This window comes from Andrographis paniculata, unplaced genomic scaffold, assembly GCF_009805555.1.
Source record: "Andrographis paniculata isolate CXL003 unplaced genomic scaffold, ASM980555v1 Contig80END, whole genome shotgun sequence".
Taxonomy (NCBI): Eukaryota; Viridiplantae; Streptophyta; class Magnoliopsida; order Lamiales; family Acanthaceae; genus Andrographis; species Andrographis paniculata.
In genome coordinates, this window is record NW_026137618.1 from 4,238,357 (window position 1) to 4,264,512 (window position 26,156).

Here is a 26,156-nt window from a genome sequence, read left to right on the forward strand (position 1 = left end):
AGAATACGGCCAATTGTATCCTGTGAATTTGTATGATTTGAGAAAATCCAGAGTTTGGCATAACAATAATTTTTTTAAAAAATTTATTTTAGACAATTTTTAGAATTATGAAAAAGAAACAACGATAACCATAGCAAAATATTTTTTTATTGTTTCTCTACAATTTTTTATTTTATTTTATTTTCTTTCTATTAAGAACAATTTGGTGGATATTACGTTTACTATCTTTAGTATTTAAAATGATTTTTCATAAATTCCGAAGGGAAAAGAGGAGAATAATTTAGAATTTTTACAAATAGTAAAGATAATAATAAGAAAATGAAAATGATCGACTTATTTGCAAAGATTTTACACCATTAGGGTGTACAATGTATTTTATATGTAATGGAAATTGAATACTATAATATTTTTATTTATAGTGATAGTTTTCCAAGATTTGTTTATAATAAAATTGAGAGATTTGGTGCAAAAGAAGTACACCCATAAATTAAATTAACGAGTCAAAAGCATATTATATTGAAGTAATATTTTTTTTCTTAACGAATGAATATAAGTTAATTTTAATTCAATATACTCTATTCTATTCGTCTCACATAATTTGTCCATATTTTTTATTTTCGTTTGTCCCACATATTTTATCCTTTTTATTTTTAAAAATATAATTATACACTTTAATCACATTTTAAAATTTATAATTTTTTAAATTTTAATTAAACTATTTAATTATTTTAATCTAAATTTATAATTATTTTTACTATACAATAATTATTTTGACTAATACACTTTTTGATTACTTACTAATTATACTTTATCTAAATTCTCGCGTATCTAGTGTAAGCCAACTTTCACGGGAAGGAGGGAGTAACTTGTTAACAACTCATGTACAAATATCCGATTTAATTATTTTACATCACTTGCCAAAAACTTCTTCTTTTTTTCTTTTATTCTTTTTTATTTTACATCACTTGCCAATTCTTTTACTAATATTCTCCAATAAAAAGAAACTATTTTTTCCCATAAAATACTTTAAAAAAATAATTAAATATATTTTTACAATTTTCAATTACTAATAACAAAAAAATCCCATAAAATCTAAAACATTAAACCAAAAATCATTCAAAGAACAAAACCTTCTCAACTTATTTATCTATTTTCTTTCTTTAAAAACTATACGACATTGCCAAGAAATACTAGTAAAGTTTATTAATCTTTAGTTCATAAAATATTGAATCTCAAAAAGGAAACATGTTAATCTACATTATTTATCTAAAACTCCCTTCGTCTTTTAAATCTATGTTTATTTTCTTTTTTGGGTTGTTATTGAAAAATATTATCGTTTCCTTTTTAAATAAAAAACTTATTATATTTTTGTACTTTTTTTACTATAAAAGGAAAAAGTAACTATTATTACTCACTTTTATTAAAATCCGTACCTGGTTAAATAAGCACACATTTGCATGACGGAGGGAGTATATTATAAAACCTTAGAAAATGATAATAACCAAAATATAAATGATAATAACAAAAACATAACAAACCAAAACAACAAAACAATCTAATAGTATCAATTTGTTCTATTTATCGAACGAATACAAACCAAGCTCGAGCTCTTCAACAAGGCGCATTTTAAGAAAATAAAATTCTTTCGCGTCAAGCGAATCCCAATTCACCCAATATGCAATCACATCATATATCGTTCTCTAAAATTCTATTATTAATCATCTTCAAATAACACACACAAAAAAAATAAAAATAAAAATAAAATTCAATCCTTCATCGGAAGAAACTCGAAGAATTGATAAGTGGCAACATCATTCGCAACTCCCACCCTATCCGGATCCGGAACCCTAATCCAATCTTCAATTTCATCCTCGTTTTTGTTCTCCTCATCGCCCCGAAGAGGGAACAATTGAAGAGTTTGTGCCTCGGCCTCATCCTCATCCCTATATCGGTCGCAAAGGGCTTCGACAAATACGCAGATAGAATCAAGACTATTCTTGTCAACAAAATGCGTCATTTCTGAATGAACAGTGCCTAAATTGGCATCTGCAATGGCAATAGAGGAAGTGGAAGTAGAGGAAGAGGGGTTGCTGTTGATAATTAGGGGGGCGGCGGTGGCGGTGGTGGTGGCGGCGGCGGCAGAATAAGACAAATTATCCGTTGGCTGCCACGTGGCATTCCTATGGTGTCGGGAGTCTACAGTCATGTCTCCATCGATCAGTAGCCCTTTAGATTCTGCTGAAGCACTTCTCTGATCATAATTAAATGCCTATATGCAAAAGGGTAAGTATTTAATCCACACTGTACATATGTGTGTCTATATATATATATATATATGTGTAAATTAAAATTGTAAATAAGTATTGTATGAAAAAACTTAATTTAGAAAACGTTGGTAGAATTTGAATAACTGGCCACAATACCATACCAACTCGACCATGATGGAACTACATGGGGTTAGGGGAGTCAACCCCGATCCTCAAAATATATGTATTTTTCTTATGTAAAAAATAATAAAATTATGTATTTTTATAGTAATTTGTCCTTCCTAATTTTTTTATTTTGTAATGTAAAATTCATAAAAAATTTATCTGTTTGTTGATTTATACATTTAGTCTTTAAATTTTATTATTTACAGTAAAAAAAAAAATTAAATTTTATGTAATTTTGTTGAATTTTTTTCTAAAACATTTAAAAATTTTCCTTTTTTTTTTTTTTTGGCAGAGTATACTATGAATAAAAGACAAGAACATTGAATCGTTAAAAAAAAAAATATCAATTTTGCTCCCTCGGACTTTTACTGCTGGTTCCGTCACTGAACTCGACTATTCCTTACAATGAATAGTTATATATATATTGATTATGAAATGAGAATATGTAGTTACGTTGTTATTCTTTAAGTACGATTTGAGTCGATCTTAATTGAACAATTATATTTTTTTACTCTTTATAGTAAAGAAAATAGTACAATAATGACAGTACAATAATATTTTTTTATTAAAAAAGAAAGTAAGGGTGTGTTTGTTTGGGGGTTTGGATTTTGAGTTGGGATTTGAATAGTAAAAATTTTGAATTTGAATAGTTGTATGATGTGATATAAATAGGTGTTGATGTGATGTTTTGAATGTAAAATTGATTTTTAATATAATATAAAAAATGAAAAATAGGTGTTTGATTTGATATTTTTGGGGGGAAATTTTTGGATGAATAGTAAGATTTTGTGTAAGTCCTACAAACGAACACACCCTAAAAATAAATTTGAATAAAAAATAGTAATTTATAAAACAAGAAAAAGGAACAAAAACGTGTATATATATATATACACACGAGACAATCCATAATTTTTTTGTCTCTATGGTTGACCTTTGTTTTAATTTTAGTATATATATACATGCACATATATATATATATATAATTTCGAACATGTTTAAGTAGAAACTGACAATTTGTAATTTTTAAAGAATTTTAATAAAAATACATTTATTTTTTTTTATAAAATATTTAAAAACAATATATATATTTTAATAACACTTTTATATTTTATAATAACTAAAAAGAACACAAGCCAGCATAAATTATTCATTCCGTTGAAATTCTGATAATTTAATAATAATACTAATAATAATAATATAATAATAATAATAATAATAATAATAATAATAATAATAATATAAACCAACACAATAAATAAGAGTGTAAATCTAAAATTATCACTTTTATTTTGTATGAGTGTGTTTGTTTTGTAAAATATTTTGAAGGAATATTTTCTATATAAAGTACAGAAAATTACGTAAGTAACATAAAAATAATAAATATGTATGATATATTAATTCCTTTTTTGTGTCAATGTTAGATTTTAGAAATGTTTAGAATTTTTTTAAAAAATGATAATAATAAAAAAATTAAATTAAAAATAAGCATTTCATATTATATAAATATATGATCAATGTAATATTTTTATATAAAAACAAAATTTTAATATACTATCCTAAATAGAAGTAAATATTGAATACAATATATTCATTCGGTCCTAAAAAAAAATTGGCGGAATTAAAATTTGTGGACAAGAAAATCAAAGAAATATAATATTTTTAATACTCCTTTCGTCCGGCTCAAAAGATCTCATTTACCTTTTGCGTCACTGTACTTAATATTAAAAATATCTTTATATTTGTATAATTTTTGCACAAATATCATTATAATAGTACTATAAGACACTAATAGAAGCATTTTTGTCTTTTTTCCTTGATTTGTATTATATTTTTTTATAATAATTAATATTTAAAGATCAATACGCAAAAAGTAAATGAAATCCTTGGAGCCGAACGTAGGTAGTATTACTTATATACTTTGTAAGGATAGAATTGAAATGTTATAGGATTAGTAATGCAATTTTTTAAATTAAAGTACAATATGTGTAATAAATATGTGAGATCCTAACATTTGTCTAAATATATGAAAAACAAAAGTAATTTTAGTAAGGACTGTATTTTTTCAATAAATATAATATGAACATATTTTTTATAGACAAATTAAAATACTCCTTCCGTTCCGCGAGAGATGAACCCTTTTATTAGAGATACAGTTTTTTAGGTAGTGTAGATTAGCAAGTTATTTATAATAAGTTATGATATTAGTTTATTATTTTATATATGAATAATATTATTGGTATTTTAAAAAATTTTAAGATTATATTTCGAAAAAATATATGCAATATGAATATCATTTTGTAGATAATAAAATTTTATATAATACAAATAAATAAAAAAATATCATTACTATAAATTAGTTTTATAAAAAATGAGAAGTTTTAAATATAGATAAAAAAAATTATGTTAATGTCCTACGTATAAAATGTTAGAAGTTTAATTAAATTGATTTATATTTGTTAAATATGTTTAAGATTGATAAAATTATCAAAAATAAAAATAGGTCATCTTTTGTGAGACGTACAAAAAAAAAGATCATCTGCGGCGGAGGGCGGACGGAGGGAGTAGTAAAATGAACATAACCAAACTGAGTATTAAATAGAGAAATTGTTATAAATAATGTGAAAAATAAATAAAAAAATAAAAAAATAGCCAAGATTAGAGGTAGGGGTAGAAGTGTCAATTAACATAGAGGATCATGAAAGAGTAGACACGCCAGACCAGCTTTTGAAACGAAATGAATAATTGTAATAATAATTATTAAAAAAAAAAAGGCACAAAGTTGAAAAACCCTAATAAGTAATTGTTCCTTCTAGGAATTTTTTTGTTTGAAAATTTATATCTTGATTTCAATAATAATTTAATACTTATATTCTGTGACATATAATATAAATTTTATATTTTTTGTCAAAAAATATAAAAAATAATTTGTGGGTTTGGGCAGCCCCGACAGAAGGGAAGGAACGAATGCAGCTTTTTTAACCTTTTTTTTACATTTCCCAACAAATCCTTTTAACTTCTTCTTCCATAAATTAATTTAATAATAATAATAATAATAATCTCTACCCATAACAAAGTATCAATTTTTTTTATTTTAGTCTGTTCCATGACAAAGTATTCATTTATTTTTTTTAGTAACTGTACTATCTACCTAACATTACAAATACCCTTACAACTTACAATATATTAAACAAATGTCATTACCTTTATATCACACATATTAATAAGATTATTTTAGTCATTTCTACTTTATTCCTATTATATCCTAATATAATACAACTACTTGCAAAAAACAAATGTATACTTACATATGGAACAGAGGAATTAATAATAATAATAATAATTTATTTAAAAATTGGACAGCGCTAAAAACACAAATAAACACACCCCTAATAAATTTATTCCCTTAATTATATATGTGATGCAAAAGCTTCATAAAATATACTAATAGAAAACCCTAATCTTTTTGGATGATAAAATTAACAAAATAAAAATAAAATAAAATAAAATGTGTGCATCTAATTTAATTTATTATGCAGGTAATGATGTGGAAATAATGAGGGAACTAGTGGTTGTGATTTTATTTTATTTTATTTTATTATTTAATAATTAATTTATTTATTTTTAAATTATTAATGTTTCGAGAATCGAAGAAGAAAGACAAAGTTAGGAGAAAGAAATGACCTCTGCCATTGTAGAAGATGCCCAGTTCTTGGTCTTTTCAACTTCAATTGCTCTTCTGTTTCCTGCTCCTGCTGCTGCACACAAATTAACATAAGACAAAACCAAAATATAAATTCATTCCGATCAAATATATATATATATATATAAATTCATTAATAAATAAATAAACAAAAACCCATCCAATATTATTAAGGTTTTCCAAAAATATAATTTTAGAAAAAAATGATATAAATTGTAGAGGTCATTAACATACAGTGGAGATCGAATTATCGATGTGTTACTTTAAATAAAAACCCATCCAATATTATTAGGGTTTTCCAAAAATATAATTTTTTAAAAAAATATAAATTGTAGAGCTAATTATCGAAGTATCGATGTGTTATTTTAAATAAATACCCATCCAAAATTATTAGGGTTTTCAAAAAATATAATTTTTTAAAAAAATTGATATAAATTGTAGAGTTAATTAACATACAGTAGAGATCGAATTGTCCATTTGTTATTTTAAATAAAAACCCATCCAATATTATTAGGGTTTTCCAAAAACATATATATTTTTATAAAAAAGATTGATATAAATTGTAGAGCTAACATACTGTGGAGATCGAATTATCGATGTGTTATCTTAAATATGAATAATTAACGAATTTGCAAAGTGTCGGTGTGTTTACTATGAGTGATTATTTAATTTTTATTTATCGAATTATACAAAAAAAAAAAATATCTTTTTTATTATTAATTTTTTTTTACCACTTGATGAGTCTTTCTTGTTGTCTCCATGGCTGCATTGCTCGTCGGAGGAGTGATCCGGCGGCAGCTGACGGCGGCGCTTCTGACGTTCTCTCGCCTTGTGATTCTGAAACCAGTAAAAGACATTTTTGCCCTCGATCTTGCCGTAGCGCCGTAGCTCGGAAGTGATGTGCTGAATTTGGTCGGCAGATGGGGTTCGGGTACCCCTCCGGTATAATTCCTCTAGGGTTTGTAGCTGCTCCGGCGTAGGGTTCCATCGCGAACTTACTACGACTTGTTGATGCTTTTGTTGAGACTCACCTAGATCAATCAACTCACACAATAATTCAACTTATACATATATATATATATAGATATAATTACACACAATTAAAATTAAATTAATCGCAACAAATATATATATATATATTGGATCAATATTGAATTGAAGAGTACTTGCCAATTAAGTGATGGTTTAGGGCAAGAAGATCGTGGCCGTAGATCGCGGCCGGTCTCGGCATGAGGGGCCGGAGCCTCCGGCCGGCGAAGGAATCTTGAATGGCGGTGAAGTGTTCGTCGGCGGCGCCGGTGTATCCTCTTGTCATCCACATAGTTTTGACCTAATTTGTGATCAAGAAAGTTTGGAATTTGGGGAAATTAGGGTTTGGTTTTTTTTTTTTTTGTTTTCCTGAAATTAGGGTTTTTGGGAAAGAAGGGATGGATGAGATGAGGGTAGTTCCCTATGCAGGTGTTTCTATATATCTGGTTTGGTTAGGTTTTGTTTGTTATTTGTGGTATGAAAATTTGTGTAGAAACAGAAAGAAGGTAAAAGAAAGAACTGACTTGTTATTATCTTTATTATGTAAAAAACATCGATTCAGAATGTGAAGGTACAACAACGGAAAGTAGAACTTCAAATACTGGGTTTTTTTAAAAAAAATAAAAAATAAAAAAAATAATAAATTGAATATTTGATTTGAATTTTTATTTAAATACTTTATCGGTCCGAACTAATTATATCATTTTATTTGAATACGAGACTAAAAAATAATGATATTTTGATGTAATTATAAATGGGTAAGTAAAAAGTAAAATGATACTCCCTCCGTCTCAATACAATAGTCTTGTTTACTATTTTTATTCGTCCCAAAACAATAGTCTTATTTCTATAAATAACTATATCGCCATAAAACTACCATTGCTTTTTCATTTTTATTATACAATTGTCCTACTTTTTACATTAATACACTAACAAGGACAAAAAAGTCTTTTATCTATATTTTTTATCATTACCAATATAATATCAATATTCCTTAAATCTCGTGTCCAACCCAATTAAGACTATAGTTGTGGGACGGAGGGAGTATAAAAAATTTATTAAAGAATTGATAACAAAATAATCTTTGATGAGCAAAAAAAAAAAAAAAAAAAAAAATAGTGGCAAATTGATTTTTGTTTATTAAAATAAAGATAATAAAAGTATTAGTGAATAAAATTATTTACAAAATAAATTGTGTGCATAAGCCAAAAAAAGAAACTAAACATATTTACATTGAAGGAGAAAGTAGTATTTTTATTAATAGTTTATATGATAAAGTTGTACTACTCTCTATGTCTCAAAAAAAATGTCTTATTGGAAGTGAATACGGAAATTAAAAAATAATAGTTGAATGATTTTAAAAAGTAGGTTAGACTAATAATTATGGGTAATTTGAAAAAGTAGGAATAATTTTGTTATAAGGTGGGAACCACAGTTACTAGATAAGGAAACAAGACAATTGTTTTGAAACGGATGAAGATGAAAAAACAAGACAACTCTATTGGAACGGAGAGAGTATATTTTTATCAAAAATCATACTTGTGTTGATTTGAGTTTGAAATTTAAATCAAACACATTCCTAAATTTTCTACTTTTGTGAATTTTTTTTTAGAAAAAATGTGTTGTTGAATTCTTTTAGTTATTATTTTATCTATTTATTTTAATGTTGGATTGCTTAAAAGAAATTGAGTGTGTTTCTTTAAGGTTTGAATTTGAAACAAATACTCCATCTGTCCCACATAATTTATCCCTATTTTCTATTTTCGTCCGTCCCACATAACTTGTTCTTTCTATTCGTGGAAATATAATTATGCACTTTAATCGTATTTTTAATTTTTAATTTTATAATTTTTTTAATTTTAATTAAATTATTTACTTATCTTAATCTTAATTTATAATTATTTTTACTAAATAATAATTATTTTTACTAATATATTTTTTAATTACTTACTAATTATATTTTACCTAAATTTCCGTGTCTACGGTAATACACCCATATTACATGGGACGGACGGAGTAATGTTATTTGATGAAGTAATGAGTTTTTGTGCGCGTGTGTTTGTTATTTGAAATTTGATGTATTTTTATTTTATATATAAAACATATTATTTAATAATCACTTTTCTTATAAAATCCTAGGTTGTTTGTTCAGTGTTTTGATTTAATTTAATTTTTTTTTATGTCAGGTATAAATAATTGTATCGATAAAATAAAAAATAATATTTTATATTGAATTTTGATTTTTCTGAGAGAATAAAATATATATATTAAGAACCCTATTGGAAAAAAACCGGTGGGCAAACAAACACACTATATTCTTTTCATCCACTTACAATATATATATTTGTATTTTACGTGAAAAATTAAAAATAATAGTATTTATATCGTCGTTGGTAGTGTTTTTCGTGTAAAGATTTTTTGGTTTTGTATATTAATTTGATATAATAGTATTGATATAAATAATTGTTTATTTTGTGAAAATAATCAAACACATTTTTTTCAAAAAAATTAATATTTTACATATATTCATTATTTTTATATTATTACCCGTATAATTTCCTATATCTTAAATAAAAATATATCACTTCAAATAATATGAAAACTCTTTGATTTAAGGGTATTCATAATATATAATCCTTTTGTGCCGGTCCAAATGGGTAATTTGGGGTTTTGCAGTAGATTAAAAAATAATAATAGTATTTTATTAGTTAGTGAAAGTGTGTAAGAAGTTTTGATATTTTTGCCTTTTGACTTTATGTAAAAAATAATTATATATGTGTAATGATATGTTTTTGTAATTTAAATAAAAATTAAGAGTATTTTGGTATTAGTGTATGATTACTTTTACTAAAATAAAAAATAAATAATTTAAAGTGGGACATACAAAAATAATAAAAAAAAGTACTTTGAGTTGGAAAGGAGGGAGTAGTATGAAATAAAACATATATATATGTATATAAAAAACTTGTTAGAAGACAAACAAAAAATAAATGATAAAGTGTTTTTTTAGTCCCGTAACTGGACCCCTTATCATTTTAGTCCTGTAAGTGGAGCCTGTCGCAAACTAGTCCAAGAAAAATTTTCGCTGTTTTAGTCTTCCGGCGCCGGAGACGCCCGCGTGGCTCACCGGAGGTAACGTGTCCGCCAGGTCAGCGACACCTGGCGGACACGTGGATTTTTTTTTTTTCATTTTTTTTTTAATTAGACCAAATTAAAAAATACAAAAAAAATTAAAAATAAATTAAAAATAAGTTTTAAAAAAAAATTGAAAAATGAAAAATAAAAATAAAAAAATCCATGTGTCCGCCAGGCTGACCTGGCGGACAAGTCACCTCCGGCGAGCCACGCGGGCGTCTCCGGCATCGGAGGACTAAAACAGCAAAAACTTTTCACTTATGTGACTAGTTTGCGACAGGCTCCACTTACGGGACTAAAATGATAAGGGGTCCAGTTACGGGACTAAAAAAAATAGTTTACCCAAAAATAAACATATAATTTTAGAAGATAGAGAGAATACTATTATTATTATTATTTTCATAAAACATCGTAATCAAACTATAATTTAAACAAAAAAATAAATATATAAAACTAAAATCAATAATAAATCACCAAAAGAACACATGTGCCAAGCTTAACCTAAAATCTAACCCCTACTATTTATGAATAAGCTCAAACCAAACATACCCTTAGACCTCGAACTTTATTAAAAATTAGGGTTTGTTCATTTAGTCGTAATTATTTTCATATTTTTACTCAAAAATACATTATATATATATATATATCAATTTTATACTCCCTTTGTCTCATAACTAAATATTCATTTTTTTTTTGTACGTAATTTTAGAAATATTAGTATTATATTAGAATGTAGTAGGAATAAAGTAGAAATGACTAAAATAACCTTGTTAGTATGTGTGATATAAAAGTAATGACATTTGTATAATATATTGTAAGTTATAAGAATATTTGTAATGTTAGATAGATATATAGTAAAATTACTAAAAAAAAAAGAAATAAATATATTATTATGGAATCGACTAAAATGAAAAAATAAATATTTTGTTATTATAGAGATGAAATATAAAAAAAAAAAAGCAGCAACTAAATACATATTTATAGTAACAGCTGGTTCAACATTGACATTTAATTTCTTAATTACAACGATGTGATATCACCACAGGTAACATAATTTGTCAATCAATGCTGACTCATTTTAAATTTTTGTAGTGTCACATCACAAATTTGTGTACTGAAAAAATAAATGAGTTATGTCCAATTAGTTATCAGATTAAATATTATTAAAAAATTGTTCAAATAAATTAAACTTATTATAGTAAGCTTGCTAGGGTCCATTTTTGTTCTCTTTGAATTTTCTTGATAATACAATATCTTCATTTTTTTTTTTTCCAAAATCATTAAAATTAAGCATTTGTTCTTTGTGATTTCATACTGAATACTTCCTCCGTCCCAGATACCGTGTCTGCTATACTGTAGACACGGTATTTTAGTAGGAGTGTAATTAGTAGATAATTAAAAATATATTAGTGAAAATAATTATCTTATAATATAAATAATTACAAATTAAGATTAAGATAACTAATTAGTTTAATTAAAATTTAAAAAAATAAAATTTAAAAATTTAAAATGAGATTAAAGTGTGTAATCATTTTCCAAAAAAGGAAAGTGACATAGTACGTGGGACGGACAAAAACTGCAACGTGTGACATGGTATCTGGAACGGAGGGAATAGCATTTTGCATAATTTTCAATAAAAATATATTATTATTTTCATAAAATATTATATTCCTTCGGTCCACCTCAAGGATTATATTTACATTTAGTATCATTGTATTTAATAGTAAAAATATTCTTATATTTGTATAATTTTTTTGTACAAATATAATTATATTAGTATTATAACAGGCTGATAGAAGTATTTTTGTTATTTTTTCTTGGTTTGTAGTACGTTTTGATATAATAATTAATATTTAAAAATCAATACACAAAAAGTAAATATGACCTTTAGAGCGGAAAGGAGGAATAATTAAAATATTTTTTAAACAAAAACTAAAATCAATTTCAAACTACGATCAAACAACAGCTACATTCAATAAATTTTTTCGTACCTCTAACAAACCAAAATTCCCAATATGGGTGTGTTTCTTTCGATGAATCTGGAAAAATTTTGGTTTAAATTTAATATTAAAATAATGTATAATAGAATATTTTGTGAGAGAAAAAAATATATATATTTTTAAATACAAAGTCTAAATAATAAAAACATGAGATTTTTGGCAAAAGAAAGTATCAATACTGACTTTTAGATAAAGAAAATTATAGAGAAACATAAAACAACAAATGAAATTCAAACTGTGAGTGCTGTAATTACTATATACAGTGTGATATATATATACATATATAGAGAGAGAGAGAGTGAGTGAGGAGAGAGAGAGAGGGATTCGACAATGGGGACAGATTGACAAAAGGGAAACATTGAAAGATTAGGCTGTTGTTTCTATTCAAACAAAATGAACAAAACAGACAGACAAATTATCTCAAAAGAGAGAGAGAGAGAGAGAGAGAGAGAAAGAGAGAGAATTGAAGAAGAATTTGAGAAAGTGAAACATAATAAAATAAATAAATAAATGTGTAATAATAAGAAATTAAGGTAAGAATATAATTCATTCATCCCATATCTATATATCCATTTTTTTTTATACGGAGTTTTAGAAATATTAATATTATATTGGGATAAAGTAAAAATAAAGGTAAAAAATTAAATTAACCATATTAGTATTGTATGATATAAAGATAATGATATTTGTGCAATATATTATAAATTAGAAGAGTATTTGTAATGTTAGGTAAATAGTACAATTACTATATTAAAAAAAAAAGAGATATTTTGTTATAGGACGGACCAAAATGAAAAAATGAATAGATTATTAAGGAACGGAGGGAGTATATGGTAATGGTTAGGGTGCTGATTTTTCAACTCATCGCATATTATATATTATACGTACAAACAACACACATTATTATTACATACAACACATGTTGTGTATAATAAATGTATGTGCTGTTTTGTTATAATAACAAGTGTGCTGTATAAAAGTATGTCATGTGCTAAAATTATTTGTTGTGTGTGCTGTATGCGACTATAATAATTGTTGTATTTGTATTATATTAACATATACAATGTGTTGTTTGTAATAATATTGTGTGATGTTGAAACTATAGTATGTGTTCTTTGTTCATGTGATGTATTTGTATTATATTAATATATACAATGTGTTGTATATAGTAATACTATGCGCTGCCAAACAACACATTATGTACTGTTCAACACAGTGCTGAATTTTAAATTCAGTAGCCGTCGCCTATATATATATATATAACGACTTGAACGAGCCCTAAAATTTAGGGGAGGACAAAATGTCAATGCATTGTTTTTTATTTAAGATCGTCTTTTTCGATTTCTCCCAATATAAATGGATAAAAACAAGAAGAAATAACTCAAAATTAAATTTGAAAGAAATATTTAAGAAAATTTAATAAAATTCAATAATTCCTACTAAAAGAAATTAAAACATAAAAATATAAATCAACAAAATTACAAAAATTTTACTCCCTTTATCCCGTATCTATATATCAATTTGTTTTTTATTCGGAGATTAACCCTATTAATATTGCATAATATAAAGGTAACGACGTTTGTGTAATATATTGTAAATTGGAAGGAGATTTGTAATGTTAAGTAAATGATACAATTACTAAAAAGGAAAATTGATACTTTGTTATGGGATGAACCAAAATGAAAAAAAATGGATAGATTGTTAAGGGATTGAGGGAGCATTATTTCTTATACTAAAAAATAAAAACTAAAAAATTAGGGGAACAAAATAATAATAATAATAAAAATAAATTTTATTTTTTTTACATTAAAAAAAATCATATATTTTAGGGGGTGGGAGGTCATTGCCCCCTAGCCCTATGTAATGAAGAAAAAAAACAAAAAGAACAAAGAATATTATCGAAAGAGAGAGTAGTGTAGTGTTAAATTTGTGTGTGATCTATGAGAGAGACGTGACGATGTTGATGAGTGTTATATATGTTTTGATACATAAAATTAAAACCTCATCGACAACATATACATACACACAGATATATATATATATATGTCTGTACATATATAGGCATGCATTGCATTTGCATCTGAATTTACATTTGCATTTGCATCTGAATTTGCATTTGCATTTGCATTTGTATATGTATGTATGTATGTGTGTCAACCCTCATTTATTGTTCTTCTGCTCTCTCTCTATCTCTGTCTGCTTGTCAAGTGCCTTTCACACTATAGGTGCTGTTTGTTTGGGGTTTGGATTTTGAGCTGAAATTTGAATAGTAAAAATTTTGAATTTGAATAGTTGTATGATGTGATATAACAGATGTTGATGTGCTATTTTGAATGTAAAATTAATTTTTAATATAATATAAAAAATATAAATTAGATGCTTGATTTGACGTTTTTGGAAAAAAAAATGGAATGAACAGTGCATTTCTCTCCATTCCAATTGCATGCACCCATGCCCCCCCCCTCTCTCTCTAGATTATTTTTTTCTCTCTCTTAAATAAGGGGGCCATTTTCATTTTCTCATTTATTGGTTGGAACAGTAATAGAAATGAGAAATTTTCAATATTTTATCCATTCAAGTGTCAACTTAGTATTTGTTTAGTTTAATTTTGATCTAAATAATACACTCCCTCTGTCTCATATAATTTGTTCTCATTTTTTATTTTCGTTCATCCCACATAATTTGTCATTTTTATTTTTGGAAATATAATTATACACTTTAATGGCATTTTAAATTTTAAATTTTATAATTTTTTTAATTTTAATTAAACTATTTACTTATTTTAATCTTAATCTATAATTATTTTTACTAAATAATAATTATTTTTACTAATACACTTTTTAATTACTTACTAATTATACTTTACCTAAATTCCCGTATCTACGATAATATACCCATATTACATAGGACGGAGGGAGTATTTGGATTTAATGTTTGTTGTGATATAATATATTTTATTTTTATTAAAAATTATACGTGCTGAATAGTAATAATTTGTGTTTGAAATATAAAACAAACAAACTTTTTTAAAAATTCTTTCTTCGGGAAAATCTTTTCTATAATAACATCATTATTACATTAGAGTATAACGGCTAAGTTCAAGATGCTATGGCTCTTCTACGGTCATTATCAGTGGATCTAGCCGTCTTTTTAAGTGAGTGCACAATTTAATAAATTATTATTGTAATATATAAGAGATAAATTATAATTGTTTCTTGCGTGTATTTTCATACCTTAAAAATATTTAATTACATTAATATTTGTAACATTTTAGAGTAAAATAAAATTGAAAAGGAATTAGAACTTGAACAGGAAGAAAATTAATAAATTATATAATTAATTAATTTTTTTTAAAAAAATCAGTCATTGAAACAATTTTAGAAAATGAATATGTAAATATAATTTTCTATTTGAATATTTGAATCACAAGTCAATTAAATAATTAATACATATACATAATATTCAAGTGGAGTCCTGTTAACCCACTTTGTTAGGGATGGCAATGTGTCCGGGTAGATCCGAGACCCAACCTATTTATTTGAGATCGGGTCCAGATCCGAGTAGGGTATTGTGTATTCTTATCGGATCCGGGTTCAGGTCCAATTTTAAGTTAAATTTAAAAAATAAAAAAAAATTGGGTATGTCGAATCCATTTGGTCTTCTTGGATATTATTCGGGTCGGGTCCGAGTATGATCAAGTCCGGATACATTCGGGTCCAATTCAAATCTTTGGTCCAACCATATGTATTCGGGTCGGGTCTCAGATCCGACTGGAGCCGACCCATACCCGACCATTGCCATCCCTACACTTTGTTCACATAGATCCGCCAGTGGTCATTATTGAGTCTTGATGGCCCGAACAAAAATAAAAAGTACGGGACATATATAATTATTTTTTTAAATAATATAAAAATACATATTTTTACTTTTTTGATTTTATTAATTCTATTGTAAATAAAAATATATTATTTTTATATTAAACATGGTATCAAAATACATTTAAATAAAAAATTAAATAAAAGAATTTAAATTTAAATACAACTACACAAATTTTAATATTAATATATTAATATTATATATATATTAATAAAGAAAAAGCTCCCAATGACCCAAAAATTTGAAGCCCAGAGCATGAGTCCAGATGGTCCGGCCCATTCCTATAGCCAGCCTTATTTCTTTACACCTAAAAGCAATTATAGTGGTCTCTTTTTTTAGGCCCATTTTGAATGTTTAGATACTATTTTATATGATTCATCTGAAATTTTATTCTCCAATGACGTACGGATAGATGTATTATCTTTGTCCGTGGATGGTGCTTGGTGCAGGCGAAGGAAGGGGTGAACATTCGGATTTTCGGTTCGGATTTTGTTAAATTCAAACCGATTTAAAAATTCGAAATTTTTGAAAAAATCAATCCGAATCGAACCGAAATAATCAAAATCCGAAATCCGAAAATCCATAATCCGAACTAGAAAATTCGAACCAAACCGAAAAATCCGAAATTCTAAATATTTTTATTATTTTTTTAAAATTTTTAAGTTCTTTTATATTTTATTGTTATTTTATAATATTAAATATATATAATATATGAAAATTAAATATATTAAAATATAATTAATAAATTTGAGTTTTTATATTAAAATATAATATTTTCTAATAAAATATTAAATATATATAATAAAAAAATATATTAAAATATTATATTTCGGATTTCGGATTGGTTCGGATTTTAAGTATACCGATCCGAAAATCCAAAATTTGTTAAAAATTCAATCCGATTCAATCCGAAAGTCCGAAAAATCCGAACCAAATTTTAAATTTGGGTTTGATTCGGGCAACATCTGGACAACATATTGGATTTCTATTGTTCTCTTCGTTTTTCCAAGATTTATTTTTTATCTGTATCCACTGCCAATCTATTGTAGGTCGATTTTTCTCTCTATATCCACCAAAGGTTTCCTCTGAAATCGTAGAAAATTTCTTCAAATTATTTCTTCAATTCAAAATATGTGTGGGAAATGAAATTCCTTATTAAATTGAAACACTATATTTTGAACGAAAACAAAGGGATAGTGAAAATGCAAGAATTACTTGTGTCTCTGTGCTTTCAATAAAATATGCTTTCAATATATATATTGGTATAGCTAAAAATATTTATCTAGAATTCATCAAAACAATATAATAAATTATTAAGAAAATAATATTGATAGTTAGAAATCGCATCCTTTAAATGTTTATATTATATGCGATAGTTGATTGATTTTGATTGGATTCTGCCTAATTTGTACGTGTATTATTTATTTGCGGGTATACAGAGAGCAAATATCAAATTTGACATAATTGACCGAAAAAGTGAACAAAAACTCATATTTACACCCCGTAGTTAGTCATGGTCATGACTAACTCCACTCTCTTGACACGAGAGATTAATTAAAACCCCAAAAACGCAATAGTTACAAAATTAGACAAAAATAAAATAAAGAAATAGAGGGAGGTGGTGCCCCACTTTACATGCTGTCAAATAGGAGGTGCCCCGACGACTCAGGTCCATTTGCCACGTAGGGTTCGCTTAGTGTGTCTTTCTTGTCGGGCCTGGTTTGCAGGGTATTAGGTTCGGCTGGGGGTTTACCTAGTGCGCACTTTTGGGTAGCGGCTGCGGGTTCCCACGTCATAAAAAAAAAAAAAAAAAAAAAAGAAGAAGAACACAGGGTTTGTCCGACAAAGGATGACATGGTGATGTAAGGGTTGGACTTGTGACCGTGAGGTCATGAGTTCAAACCCTCAGGTCACCTGCCACACATGATTCGCCTAGTGTGACTTTCTCGTCGGGTCTGGTTTACAGGGTATTACGTTCGGCCGGAGGTTTATCCAGTGTGCACTTTCGGAGTTCTCACTGTCATCCAAATAAAGAAATAATAATATTATTCTTGTTAACTATTTATACACAGTAATCTATAGATACAATTTAGTTATTTGATTGAAAACAAAAATATGTTGGTACTTGATGCATTGTTTATATTATGATGTTAGTGGTATGAATAGATTAACAAAAATAAGCATTGATAAACTATTTTAGATTCTATTCGATTTGGGGACTAGAATTATTTCAAACCACCTAATTAAATTCATTTGAAAATAAAATAAATATACTAACATTTTAAACTTATTAATAAAATATGTATATTTTTGTATGAATATATATTAATTTAATTTGAATTTAAATAACTTAAAATACCAAAAATAACCAATCTTATATTATTATCTTAAGTGGGATTCCTTATTACTATTTTTTTTTTTTTATAATGTGGAACCCGGAGCTGCTACCCGAAAGTGTGCACTGGGTAAACTCCAGGCTGCCCGACCGGAAAGTCACACCAGGTAATGTGACATGGTGAATTTAGTCTTGTTAGAAATATTTCTATTATCAAATAATTAAATATTGACAATGGACACTTTACGAAAATAATTATTGTTCAAATTCTATTATCAAAATTAGAATTAAATAGTACTGTGTTTATTTTGTGTTCTCAATCTTATTTTCGAACTATTTTATATATAAAAAATCTTATATAATAATGCTTTTTTCACTCAAAATTTAATTTATTCATAATATATATATATATAATTAATTTTTCATAAACATACAGAAATACTAAAACAATCCAAATCTACAAGCAAACCCTTGGATGAAATATAATTTAGGTCTCAGCACTATTAATTAATATTTGTTTCTTTTAAAAAAATATTGATTAAATGTTTTATTTTTATTTATAACCATATATTCTATATTTTGTTTACATTCACAATATCAAAAAAAGTAATTTAATTCAATATTTTATTATTTAAAAATATCAAATTGTTCTTAAACCACATCCAAACGGTCTTTTTGTTTCACAAATTCAATTTTGATATCTTACTTTTTATCAATTTCTTTTCCTCTCCCAAATAATTTATTTCTCATTCAATATGTTGTGTTTTTGTATAGTAAAACTTGATTTTAACAAAAAACAATACAACTAAACTTTAAAACTTTTGTATTGAATCGAACAAAAAATAAGCATAAGAACAGCAAAGCGAAGTTCGGCTCAGCCCTTGGCATAACCCCAGAACATATATCGGACGTGTGGAAAGGAAACACAGGCACCAGCTCTACCTAGAACAACCTTGACTAACCGATTTAAATCCACCAAAACCCTAACCACAATCACTCGCACAGTGAACCCTCGCCGATACACGAATAAAATCGCACAAATCTCTCACTCTTATCCGAGGAAACACTCGCCCACAAACATAGAGTAAAACCCCCACACAAACTCCTCAATCGATCGCACACAGTATTGAGAGGAAGAAGACAAAGAGCAGAGAAGAGAAATCGCGATATGACGACGCGATGATTAATCAATCCGGGGAGCAGCCCTTATCTTCAAGACTTAAATCGGTTAGTGGACTGGGCCAAGGAACTGAGCCACGGCTTCTCACATTGGGCTTTAATATACAAAGGCCTCGTTACAAATCATGGGCCAAAATCTAACAAAGTCTTCACCCTTTTTGGCATGATAAAATGAGGGGCGCATAGTGGTATCAAAGCCCGGTTAGATGGTGAAGTGGACTGGGTGACATTGAGCATTAGTTGTGGTGATGGACTCGCCCTCGTGACCTGCGGATGTGCCTTGTTTCGAAAGTCTCCTGGCGGTGTAGGGTTGGTCCCGATTTAGGTGGTCAGGCAGTGAGTCCCTTTGTGATAGGCGGTACAAGGTGGGCATGGAAGGTCCATCGGTTGGTCCTTGGTTTGAGGGGAGGATTGTTGCGGTACAAACCCAAGTCCCACATGAACTTCACTAGAATTAGGCCTTTTGGAGAATATCCAAAAATAAATCCGTGTGGGCTTAGCCCAAAGCGGACAATATTATACTAGTGTTGAGTTGACCCAGTCCTAACACAAGATATAATTTTTTGTTTAAAACATTATATAAAAATTCAAAGTTATTATTATTTTTAAACCTCAAGTTAAAATATCCAACCGAAACTAATTCTAAAAGCATCAGTTAGGGTCACCTTCATAATTGCCTTTGTGATTACCTTTCTGATTTTTACTATAACAATACCTATTGTCTTTAATAATAAATACAGCTATTCTAAATTTATTACCTTTCTTAAGAACGGGTTACCTTCAACAAAAATAATAAAAACTAATTAAGTATTATTATTATTATTATTATTATTATTATTTTAAATCTTAAAATTTTAAATTTCAAATTCAATAAAAATTATTTATAAATATATTTAAAACTCATTAACCAATTATAACGTTTTATCTATCATATTTTAAAATTATTTTTTTTGGTTTCTAGTTTTTCCTATTCAAATTTTAAAATAGTAAATTGTATGCTTCAAATTATTAAAATTTACATAGATTAATATATAAAAATTAAAATATAATATTATATAAAAATATTATTAGACAATAAAAATATAAGACTATGTATAAATAAATTATTTTTATTATATTACTACATAATAAAATTATATAGAAATAAATAAATTGTTGTAGGTATCATAAAATAGTAAAGGTAATGAGTTGAAGGTAATTAACTACAACGTGTGATAAAGAAAGTAATTTGAATATTGAAATAAATATGACGTGAATAAGAGAGATAAAAAAAATAATAGACTAAAGGTAACGACTATAACAGATGCTCTAATGGTGCGTTCTTCTCATGTTATTTATTTATTCTTATTTCCATGTATATATCTTTTATTTGAAGTAATTATGGAATAGGATGTATTCATTAAATAACTTTTATTTATATATTTGTAAATAAAGAATATATAATAAATAGTGGTTTATAATAACATATGCTAAATTTAAAATAAATAAATAAATAAACCATGTAAATATTGGTGTGTTTGTTTTGTGAAATAATTTGAAGAGATTTTTTGATATAGAGTATAAAAAATTGTATAAATAATATAAAAGTAATAAATATATGTAATATATTAAATTTTTTGAAATATTTAGTAAAAATAACAAAACAAAACAAATAGAACACACTGACTTGTACTTGCCACTTGACAAAGGCTAAAGGGAAAATGAATTATCAAAAAATATATTTTTTTGAAAATACATAAAACATAGCCTATAAATACAACTAAATACTTTATTGAAAATAAATTATCAAAAATTTATGTATATCGGAAAAAAAAAACTAATGTATATCAAAAGGTTTTTTGAAGAATCCATAAATATATTCATATCGTACCAAAATTTTTAATAATTTCAATATTTTTTCGATGCAATAAGTTAGGTACTTCGAAATTCTCAATATTTTGTCTTAGGATGGAATTTATTAATTAATGGGCTTTAGTTCGATTTAACACAAGCCATCAAATTAAAAAAAGTTGGGTTAAATTTTGTTTGTCAACTCTTAAAGTTAACAATTTGCATAAACAAGATCGATCATCTAGACACTCAACATATATTATTACAAGCCATTCATTTATTCCAAGAAACAAAATGTACTCAAACATTAGGAAAATTTATTTTCGATAAACTCAAGAAAGAACCTAAAAACCCTTATTTTTAGATAGTGATCACACCATCTTATTCTCTCTACCTCTACTAGAGATAGAATATATATATATATATATATATATGGGCCGGGCGGGGTTGAAACACGGGCTCTCGGGCTCTAGCGTTTACGGTTCGCGGGCTCCCTACGGGCATTGAAATATACGGTGGCCACCGGAGTTCCAAGTTCAAGTTTTTCTGCAAAAGCTCTAGTGTTGAAATTAGAGCGCAACGCCGGTGGCTCCGGCGGCTTATCCAGCAGAGCGGATTTCTGCCGGAAAAGTACAAGAATGTATCGATGGATCCCGACGGCCGGGCTCGGGCCGAGATATGGCAACACCTCCTTACCTTTGTTGCATAATCAAACATTTTTTTAAAGAGGAATGGAATTAAAGTGAGCAAATATTGGAAACAATAAAATGTAGCATATTATATAGTTAGATTGTGTTCTTTTGTGGATTTTACCGCATATTTTTACTATTCAGAATTTTTTTTTCTTCTGAAAAGATCATATCGAACAGTTATTTTTCTTGTTTATATTATACTACAAATTTTATTTTATATTCGGAACATCACATCAATCTCTATTTATATTACATTAAACAACTATTCAAATTCAACTTTTTACTATTCAAAAATCCAAACTAAAAAACTAAAACCCACGAACAAACACACCCTTTAAGTGTTTTAAGAATATGATTTTTTATTTTATTTTATTATTAATTGTTGTAAATTATGAAAATATTTTGGATGATTGTAATGTTGTTTGAGTGAAATAATTTTTTATTAGTTCATAATTTTTTTAAAAAAAAATAAATAGTGTATTTTTATTAAGAAATATGAATTTATAAAAAAATTATTGAAAATTGTAGTGTAATGTACAAAAGAATAAGTATGTTGATTTTAAAACAGCAACTACTCATAATACTCTAATATAAAGCATCTTTTAGATAAATAAAATGGTAATAAAGTTCACTTAGGTAATAAAAGGTATAATTGTCTCAAATAAATCTAATAGCCACAAGTGTATGTATACAAAAAAACATACACTATAAAAAAAAAAGTATATTTGTAACGAAATTCTGTTTTTAAAGTTTACGTAACTAACGTAATTTCATCCCTAATTCCATCTTAAATATTATTGGTAACGAAAAAAGTAAATTTAGGAACGAAAAAATCTCGTAACAAAATTGATATTTTCTTATACTGATAACTCCGTTTGGTTGGAAAGTTTATAGAATTCTTACTATTCACAAAACTTTCATAATAGATGATAAATAAATGAACAAAACCCAAAATTTCATCGAAAGAACACAAACAAGTAAACTCATTCAATCATCACACACTACAAAAAAAATAAAATAAAAATAGTATATTTGTAATGATATTTCATCCCTAAAGTTAACGTAGCTAACGCAATTCCATATCTAATTCCGTCTCTAATATCATTAGTAACGGAAAAAATGAATTTAGAAACAAAAAAACCTCGTTACAAAAATGATATTTTCAACAAACAAACAAACCCTAGATGAGAATAAATAAATTAGGGGATTGTTCTTTTTTAATTTGATTTTGTAGTTCAATTTTTAAGTTTTATTCAAATAGTGGCTAAATATATCTTATAGAAAATCGTAATTCTCATCTAATAAAAATATATGTATTAAATTTAAATTACCTATGGAGGCATTAGAGCAACCTGGAATGTCTGTCACAATCCTGCACAATTATTTATCATATTAATATATAACATCAAAATGTTCAAAATTAATCAATACCATAATGTAATAAATTTTGTTTCTTTCTTTTTTAGAGTGTAGTTTGGGCATTAATACTCCATCCGTCCACACGATAAGTATACATTTATTTTTGGCGTTAAGTGTAAGAAATATCAGTAGTTTAATTACAATGAATAGGTAAAAGTAGTGTAATGACATTTTTTGTCTTATTTTTTTGGTATAAAAGTGACGATGTGATGTAAAGTAATGATATTTAATCAAATGATTACTTTGTAATTGAACGTCCTAAAATAGAAATATATATATACTTTGTAGCTGGCCGGAGCGAGTATATCATTTTCGATTAATCATTATATATATATATATATATATATGTATGAACTAACCAATTCACCCATTCCCTTAAGCTTGGCTCACTTGGACTTGGAGCATCAGGATCTGTCATTACCTGCATTTAATCAACAACACAAATTCATACAAATATATCTATTTAAAAAAATAAAATAAAATAAAATAAAATAAAAACTATATATGAAAAGAATTAGTAGAATTAAGCTATATTATAAGGTTCAAGATACATATACTTGTTTAGTATAATATTTTATTTTATCTTTTTTGCTCCTACAAATTAGTTCGTTCGTATCGAAATTTATTCAGTACGCACGGAAAGCAGCAACCATATATGACTATGGTTCCGAATGACATAGAAATATATATATATTGTGACGAATTAAGGTAATTAATTAATTTTAAGATATTTAATGCATTAATCAAAATCCGCAATGTCTTAATTTTAACCGTCACACATAATTTGTTTTTATGTAACTGTAGTTTGCAAGCTGTTGCGCTCGACAAATTTATCGGTGCACATTCAGAGTGTGTTTGTTCGAGGGATTTTGAAAAAAAAAATAAATTACTATTTATAAAAAAAAATTTAAAAATATCAAATCAAATACCTATTTTTTATTTTTTATGTTATATTAAAAATTGATTTTACATTCAAAACATCAGATCAACATCTATTTATAACATATCATACAATTATTACAATTTAAAACTTTTACTATTTAAATCTCAACTCAAAATTTAGGGATTTTGCAAAAAAAAAAATTACTATTCATATAAATTTTTCCCTTAAAATATCAAATCAAACACTTATTTTTTTTATATTATTTTAAAAATTAATTTTACATTCAAAATATGAAATCAACAACTATTTATATCATATCATATAATTGTTTCGATTTAAAATTTTTACTATTCAAATCTCAATTAAAAATCCAAAATTTTAAAAAAAATTAATAAAAGTGAAGAATTAATAAAAGTAATTAATTATTATTATTATTATTATTTTATGAATAGTTGGATGAGAGAGAGAGAGAGGAGAGAGAGAGAGGATGGAGAGAGAGACCAAGGTGTAGAATTGGTCAGGCAGGCCGGCGATGTAAACTCTGGGGGCGTCGACGGCGGCGGAGGGCTTGACGTCACAGCCGTTGTTGACGTGCTTGGCGGCGTAGTAGACGGACATCGCCACCGACGGCACCGACACGTCGACCACGTCGCCGATCACGCGCCGGACGATCATTGGATCAACACGCGCCGCCATTGCTAACTGCTACAGCTACTGCACTCAACTTGTATAATTTCAGACAATCTATACGTATATATATATATAGATATAGAGAGAGAGAGAGGAGAGAGAGAGGGGTGTGGCAGAGGGAGATGCAACCTATAGAACATGCACAGGGCAATGAATAAAGAGGCAGACCACGTGTGAATATACTACCTGCCACTAAAGTTAAGCCTCACTTCAGCTTAGACTAGAGGGACATTTTTGGAATTTTCAAAATAAAAAGAGTAACAATTTTTTTTTACACATAAAATGTTTAATATCATTATTATATTGATTTATAGTAAAAAAAATAAAAATGCCCATATTAGATTGTGTGATAAAAAAGTAATGATATTTGTGTAATATATTGGAAGTTGTAAAGATATTAATTATTTTAAGTAGATAGTAAATTACTAAATTAAAAAATTGTATCTTCTTTTGGGATGGACAAAAATGAAAAATGGTATCCTTCTTATGAACAGAGGAAGTAGTAATATTGAGGAAAATTATAATCTGTTCACTCATTATTTTTAGATAAATTTATTTTTTTCTTGTGTGGTATGAAAATTATGTAAGTAACATAAAAAATAATATAGAAAAGTCAGTCTCTCCGTCTCACTTAATAATTATATATCCGTCTATTCCATATAATTTGTCATTTTTTTTAAAATATAATTATACACTTTAATTACATTTTAAAATTCATAATTTATAATTTTTTTATTTTAATTAAACTATTTAATCATTTTAATCTTAATCTATAATAATTTTATTAAATCGTAATTATTTTTACGAATACATTTTTTAATTACTTACTAATTATACAATAAATAAACTTCGTACTTAAGTTAAATGAGACAATTTAGCTAAATTATGTTTGTTTGTTTGTTTGAATACAGAAATTTAAAAATAATATTGTCTTCGTCTTAATTCAAAGTACCTTT

At 26.6% G+C, this 26,156-nt stretch overlaps 2 protein-coding genes across 3 annotated transcripts; both read right to left on the reverse strand.

Annotated features, from left to right (window-relative positions):
* Positions 1-1,582: 1,582 nt before the first annotated feature.
* LOC127241048 (WUSCHEL-related homeobox 1-like) lies at positions 1,583-7,675 on the reverse strand. 2 transcript variants are annotated; one of them, XM_051259938.1, is made up of 4 exons: positions 7,303-7,675; positions 6,864-7,163; positions 6,114-6,184; positions 1,583-2,269 (listed from the first exon to the last, which is right to left on the reverse strand). In XM_051259938.1, the coding sequence occupies exons 1-4, from the start codon at positions 7,451-7,453 to the stop codon at positions 1,766-1,768; spliced, it is 1,026 nt and encodes a 341-aa protein (XP_051115895.1). In that variant the 5' UTR covers positions 7,454-7,675; the 3' UTR covers positions 1,583-1,765. The 2 variants fall into 2 exon arrangements, with proteins under 2 accessions (XP_051115895.1, XP_051115894.1); XM_051259937.1 differs by having other exon boundaries at positions 6,114-6,187.
* A 14,303-nt stretch (positions 7,676-21,978) lies between these two features.
* LOC127241084 (protein MOTHER of FT and TFL1) lies at positions 21,979-25,213 on the reverse strand. Its single transcript, XM_051259974.1, has 4 exons — positions 25,012-25,213; positions 23,987-24,048; positions 23,540-23,580; positions 21,979-22,212 (listed from the first exon to the last, which is right to left on the reverse strand). The coding sequence occupies exons 1-4, from the start codon at positions 25,204-25,206 to the stop codon at positions 21,986-21,988; spliced, it is 525 nt and encodes a 174-aa protein (XP_051115931.1). The 5' UTR covers positions 25,207-25,213; the 3' UTR covers positions 21,979-21,985.
* Positions 25,214-26,156: the final 943 nt, after the last annotated feature.

Coding starts and splice junctions, on each gene's coding strand:
- LOC127241084 (XM_051259974.1), bottom strand. CDS start 25,206: ATGGCGGCGCGTGTTGATCCAATGATCGTCCGGCGCGTGATCGGCGAC. Junction 23,581..23,986: donor TTAAGGGAATGGGTGAATTG/GTTAGTTCATAC, acceptor ATAATTGTGCAG/GATTGTGACAGACATTCCAG. Junction 22,213..23,539: donor TTGCTCTAATGCCTCCATAG/GTAATTTAAATT, acceptor TATGCAACAAAG/GTAAGGAGGTGTTGCCATAT.
- LOC127241048 (XM_051259937.1), bottom strand. CDS start 7,453: ATGTGGATGACAAGAGGATACACCGGCGCCGCCGACGAACACTTCACC. Junction 7,164..7,302: donor CCTAAACCATCACTTAATTG/GCAAGTACTCTT, acceptor TGATTGATCTAG/GTGAGTCTCAACAAAAGCAT. Junction 2,270..6,113: donor CATCTTCTACAATGGCAGAG/GTCATTTCTTTC, acceptor TTTTGCATATAG/GCATTTAATTATGATCAGAG.